This window comes from Protopterus annectens, chromosome 1.part0 (genome assembly GCF_019279795.1).
Source record: "Protopterus annectens isolate FY-2018-M chromosome 1.part0, PAN1.0, whole genome shotgun sequence".
NCBI classification, from domain to species: Eukaryota; Metazoa; Chordata; order Ceratodontiformes; family Protopteridae; genus Protopterus; species Protopterus annectens.
In genome coordinates, this window is record NC_056725.1 from 1,622,462,444 (window position 1) to 1,622,480,039 (window position 17,596).

The window sequence follows — 17,596 nt, forward strand, 5'->3', positions numbered from 1 at the left end:
AAAAAAAAACAGTAGGTGTACACAGTTTTTAGAGGCACGCTTTTTTAATTTGGGTAGTTTTTTTTTATTTTATTTTTGTATTTGGGATCTGTTTTTATGTGATGTGTTGTGATTCCAAATGCAAATTGTTGATATTTGCAGCTGCTTTTTTACTACCAATATGGTGTATGATGATAGTGGATTTATATGAAATAGGTCAATGTGTTGTGTTTTAACCAATTTTATCTTTGCCAAAAGGTAGTAGACTGAGCCAGAAATATCATGTAATGACAAAGGCTCCAAAGCCTCTGGACAAAAAAAGATTATTGGCCTAAAAAAACCTGTGGACACCAAGGCAGACAAGAAGCCCTATCCTTGTATAGACTCCTGCATGGAGATGTTTGCTTCCCCTTCCATGCCATCTAAGATTCCAACCTAATGGATCTCTTATACCTTCAGAGGATGGATAGCTACACAAGCAACCAAACTAAGGATATAAACCTCCACTACTATATAAATAAAACATGTTGGAGGAAAGGATTCATTACCCAGTGGTTACCTGGTCTCTAGAACAAATTGTCCTTTATGTTAAGCAAAGTGTCACCCTTGCATCCTTTACGAATAAATTGACAAAGAGATGGGTATCAACAGGTCCTTCCCCAGCCTGACATATTTTGCCCTCCTGGATGTGTGGGATAATCCTTACAGTGATATCTGACAAAACTTAAAACATCCTCAGACTTACTTGACTTGCAGTTCCTATGATCCTGTAATCCTGTGTTTGAGACCCTCCTCAGTCTCCATTTGCATATAGTGTGGCTTTCAGTAAGATTCTTAATTAGACAGTGTTTCTAGGTTACCTGTGAAAAAATGGTAATATGCATCATGGGATATATTCAGTTAACAGAAAAAAGACCAAATAAATCCTTATCATTTCGAAAAATAAAAAGCATAAAAGGACAAAATAAACTATCATGTTCTGTTGTCTCATTACAGGCTTTTGAGGGTTTAGAACAGTATGACTACTTAATTTGAGAGATGGGAACTTGAAGTAAAAGATATACCAATTCTTAGATAAAGCAGCAAAGATTGTTCAAAAAGAATTACTTGTTCATCATATCTACTATCTCTTTATCACTCTCCTTTGCATATCTTCCCTTCCTTATTTGGTCCAATTTCCCCTTCTCTCGTTTAAATATGAATGTGTTAAACCTACTGTCAATAAGCCGCCAGGTGCCAGATATGGCACATCAGATATGGTAGGCCTAAGAGTAGCTATTTGCTGCAGGATTTTACAATCACACTATGAAAGCCAGAATAAATAACCATATCATGCTGCTTAAAAGAAATTATTGTAACTAAAAAAATAATCTAGTCTCCTTCATTTTGTGACCATTATCCACATTGTTAGGAAAAAGGAATACCTACAAATCAACAATTTTACTTTTGTTATATTAATACAGCTGCACAGACATATGCATATGTACTCTAGTCAGGAATTTGCTGGGATTGGAATGGATGTGTTAGATGCCAGCTTTAAATGCTGTATTTATACTGCATGTGATACCATAACTTCTTTGTTTTTTTTTCCTAACTGCAGCTGTTGTTGTCAGAAAGAAGACGGCTAATGCCTTTATGAAGAGGCACAAGCGTTCATACTATGACTACGTTGAAAGGTGAGAATACACAGTTTTAGCTAATAACATATATGATGTTTTAACATTGTGAGTCACTATCACCATATGATTTATAAAGAGGAACAGGGGAAAGAAGGAAGCACTGGTCCTCAAAGTTAAAAGATGGGTGAATGCATTTTTTTAAGAACAGCTACTCTGAGATAGCAAAAGAGGAAATAAGGGAACTTACTATTTTTGTCATTTTAAAACAGGCTTTCTGTAACTCTCTTACCTTTCTATGGAACTCACTTGGTCTTGACTGACTTTTTTTTTTTTTTTTTTTACTTTTCTATAGAATTAGTTTGGTCTTGAGCAGGCAATTGCTTTAGGGGTATCTGTTGTCATTTTATTTCTTTCAAATCCACTTGCTTTTAGACTTTTTCCATGACATCAACATGAAAACATCCATGGTATATATCATGAAGATTGTCATTCTTAACTCAGAATTAAGAAGAAACACTGGTGAGCAGGCACAGTTATGATTCCTGAAAGGAGATTACAGTAAACATCATTTTTCTCCAGTACTATTTCATTATCCACTGTCATCACCATATAAATACCTTTCCAGTGCTATGCAATTCCCTTTCTATCTTTAAATACAGTACTTTATATTTATGTTTATAACCTTTCCACCATTCTGTCCAATGTTTATAAAAAGTTGTTACACTTAATAACTTTCTTCTCTCTGCACTCACTGCACTACATCTTCCTGTGCCTTTTGATTCTCTCTCCTTCTTTAAAAATGTGATTATTCTCTCTGAATTATGATCATACTGCCATATGATCTGTAAAAAGCAGCTGCTTTCATTTCTCAGTAACTTCCTGTAGTTCCCTTCTATCTACAAATCTCATCTCCTATATGTATACCCCATTTCTTATCAAATACTTAACAAGGCATTACCAGTAATCTCTAATCATTTTTCCCCTTTCATTCATTTTCTTCTTCCTCTGAAGGGCAGTTAAAATTCCTCAAATCACTACAGCCATATTTGGCACACTTTTTTTTTTGCCTTTCACGACACATCTTTATTTTTTCTTTTATTCCTGTGTATACATATAATACCTATTCTTACCATCCCTTACCTGATATGGCTATTAATTATCATCTTTCCCCCAAGCATTACTACTATCATGTCCAATACTTTTGTTTTATATTTATTAGTAATAAGCAATCCCCAAGGCAGTATTTCTTCCCCTACCTTGCAGCACTTCCATTCCTACTTTTTCTCTGTATTCAGAAATCTCATATCTTACAAAAACTGTATTGTTTCAACTTTCTACATCATTTGCATACTCCTAAGTGCCTCACTTCATTTTTATACTATTTACATTAATAGATAACTTTTGAAAATGTGCCTTTCCTTTCTTTATATTTTACCACTTTGCTTTTCCTCAGTTGCCTTTTCTTCTCTTTCTGCTTCCTATGTTAATATTTAACATTTATTTTCTAGTGCAACACAATCTCCACTTTATCCTGTTTCTTTAACTTTCTTAATATCATTCTTTTCAGTTTCAGTAATTCCAATCCCTATAAAAAGAACTCTCCCTGTATTCTGACGGGTCTATATTAGAACATCGAAGTTTCAAAACTTCAAATGTTCTAATATCGAACCCTATTCAGCGAAAGCTGAAAATATCAAAGCAACAGAAAACCAAATTTTTTCTTAGGGAAAGAATTTGGTTGTCCGTTTCTGTTGCTTCAGTATTTTCAGCACTGTGGTGGAAAGTTACGGGTCGGGTTCAGTTAAGTGTGCGATTGAGTGCGGGTTAGCGTAGTTAGGGTTAGGGTGCAGGTTAGGTATGTGTGTGATTGTGTGGACATGAGTGTTAGGGCAGGTTAGGTGAGTTAGGGTTAGGGAGCAGGTCAGGTAAGTGTGCGATTGTGTGGATACGAGGGTTAGGGCAGGGTAATTGAGTTAGGGTTAGGGCGCAGGTGAGGTGAGTGTGTGATAGTGACAGACCTTAGGGTTAGGGTTTGGGTTAAGGTAAGTGGATAGTTAGTGGTGTGTGTATAGTTTAATGTAGGGTTAGGTGTAAGATTTTAGGTGTATGTGTGTGGATTGCTGTTTGTTTGGTGTGCTTGTGTTGTGTGTATGTGTTTTGGGACAGTGAATTTTTTCCCTAGGAAAAAATTCGCTGTTCTGTATGTTTGATGTTTTCAGCTTTTGCTGAATAGGGTTCGATATTAGAACATTTGAAGTTTTGAAACTTAGATGTTCTAATATAGACCCTATTCTGACATTATTTAATTTAATAAAGCAACTGATAATTATCTTTCATTGTTACCAGCATATTAACTTTTCCTTCTCTCTCTTCACAGTTCACCCAAAAGATGCCCTTCTTTCATACATTTTATACATTAAAGTTTATATTTTTTAATTATTGCCCACACTAAACATGCCTTCTTTGATAACAGTCACTAATAAGATGTGTTTCATTTTCACACAAACGACACATTTTTGGCTGTCCAGCATGCCTTACAGTTCCTCTTTTCCTATTCATCATAATTACACAAGGTATATATATATATATATATATATATATATATATATATATATATATGTATGTCAAGCTTTTTTTTACAAAATTTATTTTCCTCCAGTTCCTATGTCACAGTTCACAAATTTCATTTGAGCTAGCAAACATATATCAATTCAATTCCATGGGAAAACTTTTTTTCATATCCAACAAAGAAAAAAAAATTCCAACAACTGGAAAGATACAAAAGTCATGTTACAAAGAATATCAATGCCATAGATGAGTTGATTAATGTACTTCCATAACACTAAAACCTAAAGGTTTCATCAGTCTGTCATAAACAATGTATCTGTTTATAGAAATATCTTTCTTTACTTCTTATTCTTACCATGGCTACTTGTTATTGCCTTAAACACTGTTCATGTTTTTCCTTTGGAATTTCATTTTGTTGAACTAATAATTATTATTCACCAGAGCTGCAGGTCTTATCTGTGTCTGCTGGGTCCACTATGAATAGCTGTGCCTCATTTAATTGGCACATGATTACTTTATGCCAAAGTATCTAAAACTTTGGGAAGTTGCTACCTAAAACAGCAACATTCCCAATGTTGCAAGACACAGAAAAAATGTTTGCAGGCCAAGCTTCCCCTGCACCCCTAATGTGAGGACAAGCCCTCAAGTCCCTGAACTACATTTATGCAAACTCCAAGATTATACAAATATGGAGAAGAGGAACAAACTGAAGAAAATGCAACACTCACTTTCTCACTTTTTTCAAGTCTAGCGACCATGAGAGGACACCAATAATCTTTTAGGTTCAATGTTCTGAGTGTTGATCATCTTGAGCTTCTACGTCTGCTACTGTATTATACATTTAATGAATATTTTCTCAGTTTTACCCATCCATTTTCTGATAACCCATTTGATCCTTTACAGGATCACAGGGAAAGTGGGAGCCTTTCCAGCAGCCAGTAGGAGCAAAATATTGAAACTCATTCTGGACAGGGTGTCAGTCTATTGCACATTCTCATGCACATGTCTAATGTACAGCTTCAGGCAATTTGGAGAATGCAAATGTTGCATGTCTTTGTGAGGTGGGAGAAAACCACAGTACCTAGAGAAAATTCATATGGAGACAGGGTGGACATGCAGACTCCACACAGAAGGCTCTTAGCCAAGATTTGAACCAAATAAGCAAAATTTCAACACTTCAACATCAATTTAAACAAAAAAATAGTTTTGAAGGGAGGAAAGCCTACCATACACCCCCCTTACACACAACTGAGGGGGGAAAGGATTTACAACTTGAAAGTGACAATTGTCATGTTCTCATATCTCACGTGCAGCACTTTTCCAGCAGTAATATTAAACTTGAACTGCAACCACTAACACTGAAGACTTAATTAATAAATAGAAATGCAACTTCTTCAACAACGAACACTCCAAAACCACATAACAGCACAATATACAACTTGCATACAGTAATGATGAAAAAATCAATAAATAAGTAATAAAAACACCTCCATGGCAAACCATACATAAACCACATCACTGTAATCTGCATTTAGCATTTCAGCTTCAGTAATACTGGATGCACTATCAATAATCCCAATTAAATATTAGGTTCCTGAGTCCCAGGAGTTAGTATGACATGTGTTTTTCTTATGCAAGGAGTTGCTAGTATCTAAATGTCATCCCAATCTCCCTTCTGCAAAGACAAGAACCTGAACATTCTTTGTGAAATTGCATTTCTTATCAAGCATCATGTCTACAGAGTCATTGCCTAGTCTTTTTTGAGATTTGAACTTTCTCTGAAGTACTCTTAAGTCCATGAAAACCAACTTATTTCAAAAATCATATTCTATTTATGGATGAATTTTCATAACATAACTTTTTAATGTTAACTGCATTTTAAATCTGTTTATTATAGAAAAACTTTTATCTGTATCTATATTTTTCATTATTGGTAAATGTGTTGTTAATAGGTAGCAAGCCTAGACATAGGTTTGCAGTACAAACTTGAAGTGAATCGCGTACATGTATTAGCATCATACATAGTGAATGATTACGGCAAAGTAGTTTCACAGCCATTCAGGGCCAATATTAAAATATATTTGTGAAAATGTGAGGTATTGCCAGCTATGCTAAGCTAGCTGGAATTTTGTAAAGAATTATATGTCATTTGTATATCAAACTAATTTGTACAGATGCTTGTGTTGAAAAAAATGTATTTGTAAAGTTGCTTGTGTTGAAAAAAATGTATTTGTAAAGTTGCTTGTGTTAAAAATGTACCAACAGTGTGCCATGTTGGATGGAAAAAGAAATATACATGCATTACTGTAACTGCTTAAATGTATATGTTTAATAGAGGATACTGGAAGAGAAGAGGATAATCTCAAATTTTTGAAAATAGTTTGAAATTAAATTACCTGGCTTAGGCCATAAAGATTGTATCTTACAGTTCTCAATGCAGCCAGAGACAAAAAGTTTGCACTAGGAAGCTCCCTGCATTGCCTTTGGGGTGAAATAATTGCTACTCTGGAAGGGTGGAGGTTTGAAATTGTTTTATGACTTCCAGGAGCTGCAGCAGATTTTAGCAAAGCTCTGTGTATATGTATTATTGATACATATGTGCTAAACCCTGACAGCTTCTACCCAAGGGGAAAAGCATGGGAACCAGAAGTCCAGATGACCAGATGTATGTGAGGTCATTTTGTAATTCATCGCTAAAAATAATGTTTAATAATAGGTGAGACTGAAGTCTCAGAGAACTCTGTTTTTGTAACCTGATAAAGAAGGCTCTCTCACCTACGTTATCTTGCCTTGCTCTAGTAAGTATCCAGGGAATAATAATTCTTTAGATCAGTCAGAAAAATATAGTGAGGTTAGTTAAGTATTGGTTTTTCTGTAACTGTATGAACCTGTCCACCTGTGTTATTTTTAATATTTCCTGTGATTGAAACTCTGGTGATTATTGTAAATAGATATTTAGTATTTTCATGTTCCTTTATTACTTATTATTAAATATATTTAAACTTTTCATTGTGGTTGGTCCTTTAGAGAATATTTTAACCTTTGAGAGTACTTATATCTATTGGTGACACTGTGGCCACTCCTGAAAGCCTGACTGTTTGGTCAACATTACCATCTGCATTAATATTAATTTCACTCAGTATAAGTGGGTACCCCTGCAAGAGCCTTAGAGTAGCTGGCTTTGGAATGTCTGGTGGTGGTGTAACTATCTTATAGTCTGAGCAGAAGGGGGCATAACTAGTAAATCTGTGCCAGCATTTCCCATGTGTGTGTGTGTGTGTGTGTGTGTGTGTGTGTGTGTGTGTGTGTGTGTGTATGTGTGCGCATGTGTGTGTGTGTGTGTGTGTGTGTGTGTGTGTGTGTGTGTGTGTGTGTGTGAAAATCAAATTTCAAAGAGTGTGTATGTCAGCTGCTTGGAGCAAGGACATGAAACACTGGTTCCACTGAGAGGGTGCTGGAGGACATGGCTTGGACACTCGACTGAAGACTCATCCCTACATTTGTGCCAGTCAAGAGTCTTATTGGGGATCTGGTGAGACAGAGAGGACCCAGCCCCAGGACTGACTATGTTCTCTGTGTGCTCTTAAGGGAAATTGTGCTGGATGCAGAGAGCTGGATCTGGAAATTCTGGGTGTATCCATTTTTGTTCCAAGTGAACATCTTTCTCCAGTGCCAGTGGTGAGAATTCAGAATTCAGGCTCCTTGATTACTGGCCTAGAGAGGGGACGTCACATATTGGTGAGCAGTGGTGGGATATTAATTGAACTTCTGTAGCCTGTAAGCAATTGTCACTAAAGGTGTGTGTATTCTCAGCAGCCACAAGGTAAACATTCAGAATTTCATTTTACAACAGTTTTATTTATTTACAGTGGATATAAAAAGTTTACAGACCTCTATTAAAATTACTTGTTTTTGTGATGTAAAAAAAGAGACCACAATAAATCATTTCAAAACTTTTTCCACCTTTAATGTGACCTATAACCTGTACAATTCAATTGAAAAACAAACAAATCTGTTAGGGGGAAAATACAAAAAATAAAACATGTACAATAAGCTGGTTGCAGAAGTGTGCAAACCCTTAAACTAATACTTTGTTAAAGTACCTTTTGATTTAATTACAGCATTCAGTCTTCTTGGGTACATACCTGCCATCAATTAAAGAGACTCTGATTAACCCTAAATGGGGCTGTCCTAGTAGGATTTTCCTGACATTTACTCAGTTGCCTGCTACAGCAAAAGCCATGGTTTGCAGAGAGCTTACAAAGCATCAAAGGGATCTCATTGTTGAAAGGTATCAGTCAGGAGAAGGGTACAAACAAATTGATGATGAAGAGGAATTTCATCTTTCAACACGACAATGACCCCAAGCATACATCCAAATCAACAAAAGAATGGTTTCACTAAAAGAAAATTAAAGTTTTTGAATGGCCCAGCCAGAGCCCAGACCTAAATCCAATAGAAAATCTGTGGGGTGACCTAAAGAGCGCTGTGCACAAGAGATGCCCTTGCAATTCTACGGATTTGGAGCGCTTTTGCTAGGAAGAGTGGGAAAATATTGTCAAGTCAAGATGTGCCATGCTGATAGACTCCTACCCAAGAAGATTGAATGCTGTAATTAAATTGAAAGGTGCTTCAACAAAGTATGAGTTTAAGGGTGTGCACACTTATGCAACCAGATTATTGTAAGTTTTTTATTTTTTATATTTTTCCTCTAACAGATCTGTTTGTTTTTCAATTGAATTGTACAGGTTATAAATCACATTAAAGGTGGGAAAGGTTTTCAAATTATTTATTGCGGTCTCTTTTTTTTATATCACAACAACCTGGTATTTTAACAGGGGTGTGTAAACTTTTTGTATCCACTGTATTTAGTCAGGGAAAGCAGGCAAATATGTCTGCAGAGGATTAAGACAAGCTGACAAAGAACCAATTGGCCAAGGTGTGCAAAGCCAAAGAACTGCTGCATGCCAATCTGACTAAAGAGGAAATGATTTCAACCTTAGTCGCAGCTCAGATCAGCAGCCAGGAGGATAACCATTCTAGTGATGCGAATTTGCAGCCCTCAGAAACAGGTTGGTTCATCTTTTCCTCAGAGGACTTAAAAACCTGTTTGGAATTAAACAGACTTGAACTGGAGGCCAAACATTTGGAATTAAAATCAGCAAAGAGACTGCAGCAGGCAAAAAAGATGGAATTAGAATCAACAGAGAGACTGCGGCATTTGGAGGCTGAAGAAAATGAGAAGCAGTGTCAACATGAGAGGGAGATGCTGACTATTCACCAGGGTCATGGAGGCAATGGGAAGGGAATAACCAAACCCCAGAAGCAATAAAGGTCAGTAAATTTCTTCCACAACTTACATTTACATAGTTTTATTCATATATTTGAAAGAGTATATAAGCAGTATAATGATGACCAAGGGCTCTGGGTACGGTTCCTGACCCCCTTACTCCACCCTTACTCCATGCTAAAGCTGTAACTGCTGTCTTTAAACTGTTTGATCTTGATTGTTGAAACTATGATAGAGTAACTCAATGTTTACTTGAACGCTTTAAGTTAACACCTGAAGCTAACAGAAAAAAGTTTTGTGAGCACAGACGCAAGGCAAATGAACGTGTATTTGATTATATTGCTGAGTTAAGCACTTATTTTCATAGGTAGGTGAATAGATGTAAGGTCACCACTTTTGAAGGGCTGGCAGATGTTCTGGTGTGGGAACAAGCCCTTAGCACTTTGCTTGAGGACATAAGAATCTGGTTGGTAGACTGCAAGTGCAACTCTACAGATGAGCTGGGGAAAAAAGGGATCTCTACTTATCAAGCAGGGCATCACTGCACAAGAAGGGGATACCCAGTGCTGCACATGGATATAAGGGAACTGATGGGGGCAGCCTAACTCACCCCAACAGAGTCCACCAGTAACAGGGGAAGCCATTAGTCCAGGTACATGGCCAGAATCATGGGTTAAATGTTTTCAATGCAACCAGTGGGGCCATGTATCATATAGATGTCCACAGAGGCAAGGAGGGAACAAAAGGTGGGGGAGCCAGCAAGTGGGAATAACAGTATGCCAGTAGTAAGTTGTCTGGAGACAACAGGGGTACCAAACTATCACCAGGGGTTATATCCTATCTTAGTGGATGGAAAACAGGCAACTCCTAAGAGAGATACAGTCTCTGACATAACCAATGTGAAGCCTGTAGTGGTTAAACAGGAGCAATACTTGCTTGGGCAGTCCACTCCAGTCAGAGCTTTAGGAGGGACCCCATTCCAAATGCCTTTGGCCAAGGTTCACCTTGACTGGGAGGGAAGAAAAGGAAGCAAGCAAGTAGGTGTGTCTGAGGCTATCTCTGCAGATGTCTTGATAGGGAATGATTTTGATAATGCAGTACCTTGTGTGCATGCAGTTAAATGCAGTCAGGCTTGCAGACAGGCATGTGCGTCTGGTAGCCTAGGGGAGACCCAGACAGACCTCACAACTGAAGCCAGGGATGGTGAGGTGGCTATTTCAGGGAGGGAGCTACCCTGTAGGAGTGAGCCTGAAGGTGAGCCACAGTGGCTGGTAGGTACTGGTGTTCCCTTGAACAGGGTGACTGCAAGGGCAGAGATGAGTGATAGTACCCAGGCTGACAGTGAGGCTCAGCTGTCAGAGGATATTAATCTTCCTGAGGAAGGGGAACTGGGAAGAGTTAGATATAGCTGAGACAGGCTCAGCTCTCGGACCCTACACTAAGAGGCTTGAGGGAGGTAGCTAAAGAGGTGCCTGATTCTCAAGGAAAAGGGGAGTCTGTATACCAGAACAAAGGGTTACTGTATAGAGAGTGGACCTCTGAAGGAAGAATAGAGGGTGAGGTAGCACACCAGATGGTAGTGCTAAAAGCCTACCATCTGGCACTTCTAACCACAGTCCATGAAATTCCTTTTGCAGGTCATATGGCTATAAAGCATACCAAGAGACATATTATGCAGAACTTTTATTGGCCTGGGATTGCAAGGGTGTAACAGGGTACTGCAGGACCTGTGAGCAGTGCCAAAAAAGTAGGCAAGGCAGGACAAGGTCAAGGCTCCTTTGATGCCTTTGCCTGTGATTGAAGAGCCATTTCAGAGGGTAGCTATGGATATTATGGGGCCTCTAAGTACTCCAAGTTCCACAGGGAAGAAGTATATTTTATAGTAGTAGACTATGCTACTAGATACCCTGAGGTGGTGACTCTGTCCTCCATAGAGGCAGAGAAGGTAGCAAATGTTTTGTTAGAGATTTTCAGCAGGGTAGGTTTCTCAAGATAAATACTGACTGACAGAGGTGCCAATTTTATGTCAAACCTGCTGGCTTGTCTGTGGAAGCACTGTGGGGTGAAGCACCTAAAAACCACCCCCTAGCATCCCCAAACCAATGGTCTTGTGGAGAGGTTTACCTGTATACTAAAGACCATGCTACAGGCATTTGCAGACCAGTTTAAGAGAGAGTGGGACAAATATTTGCCCCATCACCTTTGAGTTGCTGTGTGGGCATAGGGTGAGGGGGCCTCTAGATATGATTTGTGATGAGTGGAAGGGTGAGTGTGAATAGTATGTTATGTTATACATCCTAAACCTCAGGACAAGGCTTAGGGAGTTCATGGGCTTGGCCCAGGAGAACATGGAAGGAGTGCAACAGCAGAAAAAAGAATGGTATGACATGACTGATTGAACACGAGAGTATGCTGTGGGGCAGCAGGTTCTGGTTCTCATTCCTATCAGACAAAATAAGCTGCAGGCAGCTTTGGAAGGACCCTTCAAAGTGGTAAGGAAGGTCAGTGAAGTTAACTACATGATATAACTGCTAGGCAAGGAGGCAGGGGCACAAACTGCACCATGTTGACATGATGATGCCTTACCATGATAGGGAGGCCCTGGTGTTGAGTATTTGCAGTGGATGGCAGGAGGAGTCTGAGTGGGATCTGGTGACTTATATCCTCAGTGAGGCTCGGATTGACACCTCAGAGGAAGGAGCAGCAATGTCCCAGCAGCTATTCCCTGCCCAGGTTTGAGAAATCCAAGCAGTGTTACAGGAGTTTGGAGGCATGTTCAATGGGAAACCTTGGTGTACCCACCTGGTGCAGCACCATGTAGATACAGGACCCCAAAGGCCTATCATGCAAGCTCCTTACAGGGTATCTGAGTGAGTCAGACAGACTATGAGGGAGGAGATACAGGAAATGTTGGAACTGGGGGTAATCTAGGACTCCAACAGTCCCTGAGCCTCCGTGGTGGTGCTGGTACCAAAGAAAGAGGGCAGCACCAGGTTATTTGTGGACTACAGGAAACTAAATAGTCACACAGAGTCAGATGCTTACCCCATGCCTAGGACAGATGAAGCCTTGGAGCAGCTGGTTGGTGCTAAGAAAATGACTACTACTGATCTGACCAAGTGCTACTGGCAAGTGCCCTTGACTCCCACTGCTAGAGAGATGAAAGCCTTTGTGACTCCTTTCAGATTATACGAGTTTACAAAGATGCCCTTTGTGAAGAAAAATGCCCCAGTGACCTTCAAGAGGCTGGTAGATTGTATCCTAGCAGGAGATTATGCCCTTGCTTACCTGGATGATATTGCCATTTACAGTCATTACTGGCATGAGCACCTTCAGCATGTCAGGAAGGTCCTGGGCAGACTGCAAAGGGCAGGTTTGACCATTAAGCCCAGTAGGTGCCAGCTGGATATGTCAGAGGTTGCCTATCTGGGACATAGAGTGTTGAGTGGTAAGATCAGGCCAGAACCTGACAAAGTGGAAGCCATTTAGGCGTGGCCTGCCTCTGTTACCAAAAAGCAGGAGAGACCATTCTTGGGGACAGCGGGGTACTAGAGAAAGTTCATTCCCAATAATAGTACAATAGCTGCTCCCCTCACAGACCTGATGAGGAAAATACACTGCAGAAACTTCAACACTATTTGTATGGAAGGAAATTCACTGTAGTTACAGACCATAATCCCTTAACATGGCTACATCAAGCCAGCCAGCAAAATGCCAAGTTACTAAGTTGGAGCCTAGAGTTGCAGGCATATGGTATGACAGTGCAGCACTGTAATGGGCTTAGCAATGCTATCCAGATGGGCTCTCAAGCATGCGTTAATGTATTTTCAGATAGGCTCATTCCTCTCAAGCAACATTTCTCAAGGGTCACTTGAAAAGCTACCTTGAGTTTTCAAAGGGGTGAGAGATATGATGATGTGAAGTATTGCCAGCTATGCCAGGAGAAGTAGGGCAGTGGTGGTGTAACATATGCCAGAACAGCTAACTGGAATTTTGTAAAGAATTGTATGTCATTTGTGCATTAAAATGATTTGTACAGATGCTTGTGTTGAAAAATATTTTTGTAAAGTTGCTTGTGTTAAAAATGTGCCAACAGTTTGCCCTGCTGGATAGAAAACGAAATATACATGCGTCATTGTAACTGTTTAAATGTGTAAGTTTTAACAGATGATACTGAAAGAAAAGAGGTTAATCTCAAACTTTGAAAATAGTTTGAAATTAAATTACCTGGCTTAGGCCATAAAGACTGTATCTTACAGTTCTTAATACAACCAGAGACATAAAGTCTGCACTAGGAAACTTCCTGCATTGTCATTGGGGTAAACTAATTGCTACTCTGGAAGGGTGGAGGTTTGAAATTGTTTAACGACTTTTAGGAGCTGTAGCAGATCTTGGCAAAGTTCTGTGTGTGTATATTATTAACACATATGTGCTAAATCCAGACAGCTTCTAGCCAAGGGGGGAAGCATGGGAACCACAAGTCAGAAGATCAGATATATGTGATATCATTTTGTAATCCATCACTTAAAAATAATGTTTAATACTTGATGAGACTGAAGTTTCAGAGTATTCTGTTTCTGTAACTTGACACAGATGAATCTCTCACCTACTTCATCTTGCCTTGCTCTAGTAAGTAACCATGGAATAATAATTTTATAGATCGGTCAGGTGCGGAGTCTGCATGTCCTCCCTGTGGTCATGTGGGTTTCCTCTGGGTGCACCGGTTCCCTCCCACATCCCTAAAGACATGCTGCAAATGGATTGGACAATGTAAAATTGGCCCTGGGCATGAGTGCGTGTGTGTGTGTGTGCCTTCTGTGGAAGATTGGGCGCTGGACTGGCAACTTGACACTGTAAAAGCTCCACTGCCAATCATGAGCGGACAAGGTGATCCACTGTGGTGTCCCCAACCGGGAAAAGCTGAAAGAGAGTGAGAGTCAGGAAAATATAGTTAGATGAGTTAAGTATTGTTTTTTCTGTAACTGTGTGAACCTGTCCACTTGTGTTATTTTTAATATTCCCTGTTATTGAAACTCTGGTGTTTATTGACATAGATATTTAGTATTTTCATGTTCTTTTGTTATTTACTATTAAATATATTTAAACTTGTCATTTTGTTTGGTCCTTTAGAGAATATTTTAACCTTTGAGAGTACTTATATCTATTGGTGACAATGTGGCCACTCCTGAAAGCCTGGCTGCTTGGTCAGCATTACAATTTGTATTAATATTAATTTCACTCAGTATAATTGGGTACTCTTGCAACAGCCATAAAATCGCTGCCTTTGAGTGTCTGGTGGAGGTATAACTACCTTATAATCTTGGCAGAAGGGGGCATTGCTAGTAAATGTGTCAGCCTTTGTGTGTGTGTGTGTGAAAATTAAATCTCAAAGAGTGTGTGTGTCAGCTGCTTAGAGCAGGGACACAAAGCACTGGTTCCATGGAGAAGGTGCTGGAGTACTTGGCTTGGACACTCACCTGAGGCTTCAGCCCTACACCTGTGCCAGTGGGGAGTCTTATTGGAGATCTGGAGAGATAGACGACCCATCCCCAGGACTGACTGTGTTCCCTGTGTGCTCATATGGGAAATTGTGCTGGATGCAGAGATCTGCATTTGGAAATACTGGGTGTTTTCATTTTTGTTCCAAGTGAATGTCCCTTTCCAGTGCCAGTGGTAAAGATTCAGGCTCCTTGATTACTGACCCAGAGTGGGGACATCACAGTATTATCAAGGATAACGGGCCTTACTTTTCTGTTCTGTATTAGATGACAGAGGACTGTTTCTACAGCTGTATATTATAATCAGTGTTCATTTGTATGTATTTGTACTGATACATATGAAAGAAGCACTAATACCAAGATTCATTATCAGTTTGGGTTGGAGGAGCAAGAGTAATGTATATGGAGTACCCACCACTATTCCTGGATTTTTTCATATTGTGTATGGTGGAATTTTAATATGTATGGGCATTACAGTATAACTAAGAATATTCATGTATTGCATTAAACAGAGGTTGTAAGCTTACTCTCTAGTCATATATAGTTCTTTTTGTGTGTATCTAAAATGGTTTGCTAATCCTTAAAGAAAACATTTCACAACTATTTATTTTTCTAGGTATTATGAACAATTCAAGACTCCCCAGGAACGACAACGTGAAATTTGTGAGCATTACCAGCCCTGTGACCAAATGGCAGACCAAGTTGGGGCTGATGAGGCCTACAGAAGATACTTTGGAGGCCACTACTACTATTAAAAAAGACATTGGCAGCAGTGACAGAACTTGGAAATAAAGCTTACCTTACTGTTTGGTATAGCCTTAAGGAGCATTTCATTGAAAGCTATGTCCTCTTCCTTCACTAGTCAGGAGGAGACAGATGTTGGTGTATTATAGTAAAGAAATGTATTCACATGTGATGCTGTAGTATGTACAGTTGCTGAGCAAGATGCAATACTGTTCATAACCCCAAGGAAAGTGTAATGTGTGGAAAGTGTCCCCGATCACTAGCAAAATAGTTTTGCAGCAGACACAACTTACTCTGTAATTTAATATACAACTTCCTTTCTACCCAGTTTTCAAAGCAAATAAGTTTCCAACACAAATATAGCTGTTTTAGGTATAACACTGCTTCATATTTCATTTGACTGAACATCATTCAGAAATGATAGCCATAATCCAACATTTTCATAAAGCAATTCCTCACAATAGAAGGCTTTGCTATGCCAGCATGCTAAAGCTTCTAGCCCTGGATAGCACCAAAATTAATTGTGACAAAGGTTAGGGGTTTATTTTTCATAGAACATTTTCTTTCCTAATGCTGTATTATTCTTTTATTTTCCTCTTTTCTAAATAAAATCCTAACAGCAAGATATCTGAGAAGCACATCACAAAATGCCAACATTTCATTGGGTCAAAAATCACCAGACTTTTTTTATATGACCTCTGGATTAGTCTTACTAGTGGGTTTTAGATACATTAATTCTAGCACTAGTTACCTCCTATCTATAAAGAATTTGTCTGATAAATGACTTTGATATACCCCTTCCTTACAGATAGTGTTCAGCACTGCAAATGAAATATAGCACTTAAATGAATATGAGGTCCATTTTTTTATCTGTACTCAGCATTATACTAACTTATTAGGCACACATAAGACTTCAGAAAAGAACAAGTCATAGGATGGGATCTATAGTTATAATAATACAGATCACATGATTTTAATAACACTGTTATGGTCAACTAACTTTCACATGAATAGTACCAGTTTCTGTAAAAATTAAAAACAATAAACTATCCATAGTTTATTCCTTGTTGGGTTTAATCACTGCTACTGAATTTTAATGTTATTTTGGTTATTATATCTCAAGATCTGGATATGAGTCTATTCAATATTAACTATGTGAATATGAATGCAGAACTGGTCAATATATACATAATATTTCCTTTCCCTCATGTTATTAACTGATTAAATTGTTTTAAGTTTTGTGCATATTGAATTACACTTTCCAATATTTTTGGAACTTTTGTTTTCTAATAAATTGCTACACAATGTATTAGAGAATTTTGCTTTGAGAAATGTAAACTTATAAGCCAGTTTAATAGTATATTTGTTTAATACTAAACAAAATGTCCAATAAGTATTTCTGGTAAGAAGTAGAAAGATCATGTATATGTACTTTCAACTAATACTTTGCATTTGTTGTGTTATTTTTATACCATTGTATAACATTTAAAGCTATTCAACAAACATAATTCTTTATGTTAATAAAAATCCTGAAAAGATAAAAACATAGATGACCTGATCTCATTTGTCTATAGATTTCATAAATTTATTGAATGCACAAGGTTTGCAAAATGTTAGACAACACAGGCAGTGAATAAAACACAATCAAATGCATCTTCAGGTCCTAAGCAAGTACATTATTTAGGACATATTTATTGTGGTTCAGGTAAAGTTCTTTTTTTAATAGCTTGTAAATGGACTCCACACAGTCTTCTGATAATTGCTGCCTTAGTTGGAAGGTTTATAAACATCCTTGTATTACCTGTTCACCTGACATTCTTATAGAAATACTTTAATGTTCTGTTTTCATGTACACATGTTTAGGGATTACATGTCACTACACATTGCTGCAGCACAGT

At 38.4% G+C, this 17,596-nt stretch overlaps 1 protein-coding gene across 1 annotated transcript in view; it reads left to right on the forward strand.

Annotated features, from left to right (window-relative positions):
• Positions 1–17,242, forward strand: part of LOC122799236 (bone gamma-carboxyglutamate protein) — a 77,304-nt gene extending 60,062 nt beyond the window's left edge. Inside the window, exons 3-4 of the mRNA XM_044068168.1 lie at positions 1,580–1,655; positions 15,571–17,242. Of these exons, the coding sequence (XP_043924103.1) occupies positions 1,580–1,655; positions 15,571–15,709 (215 nt within the window). The 3' untranslated portion in view covers positions 15,710–17,242. The remainder of the gene's footprint in view (positions 1–1,579; positions 1,656–15,570) is intronic.
• Positions 17,243–17,596: the final 354 nt, after the last annotated feature.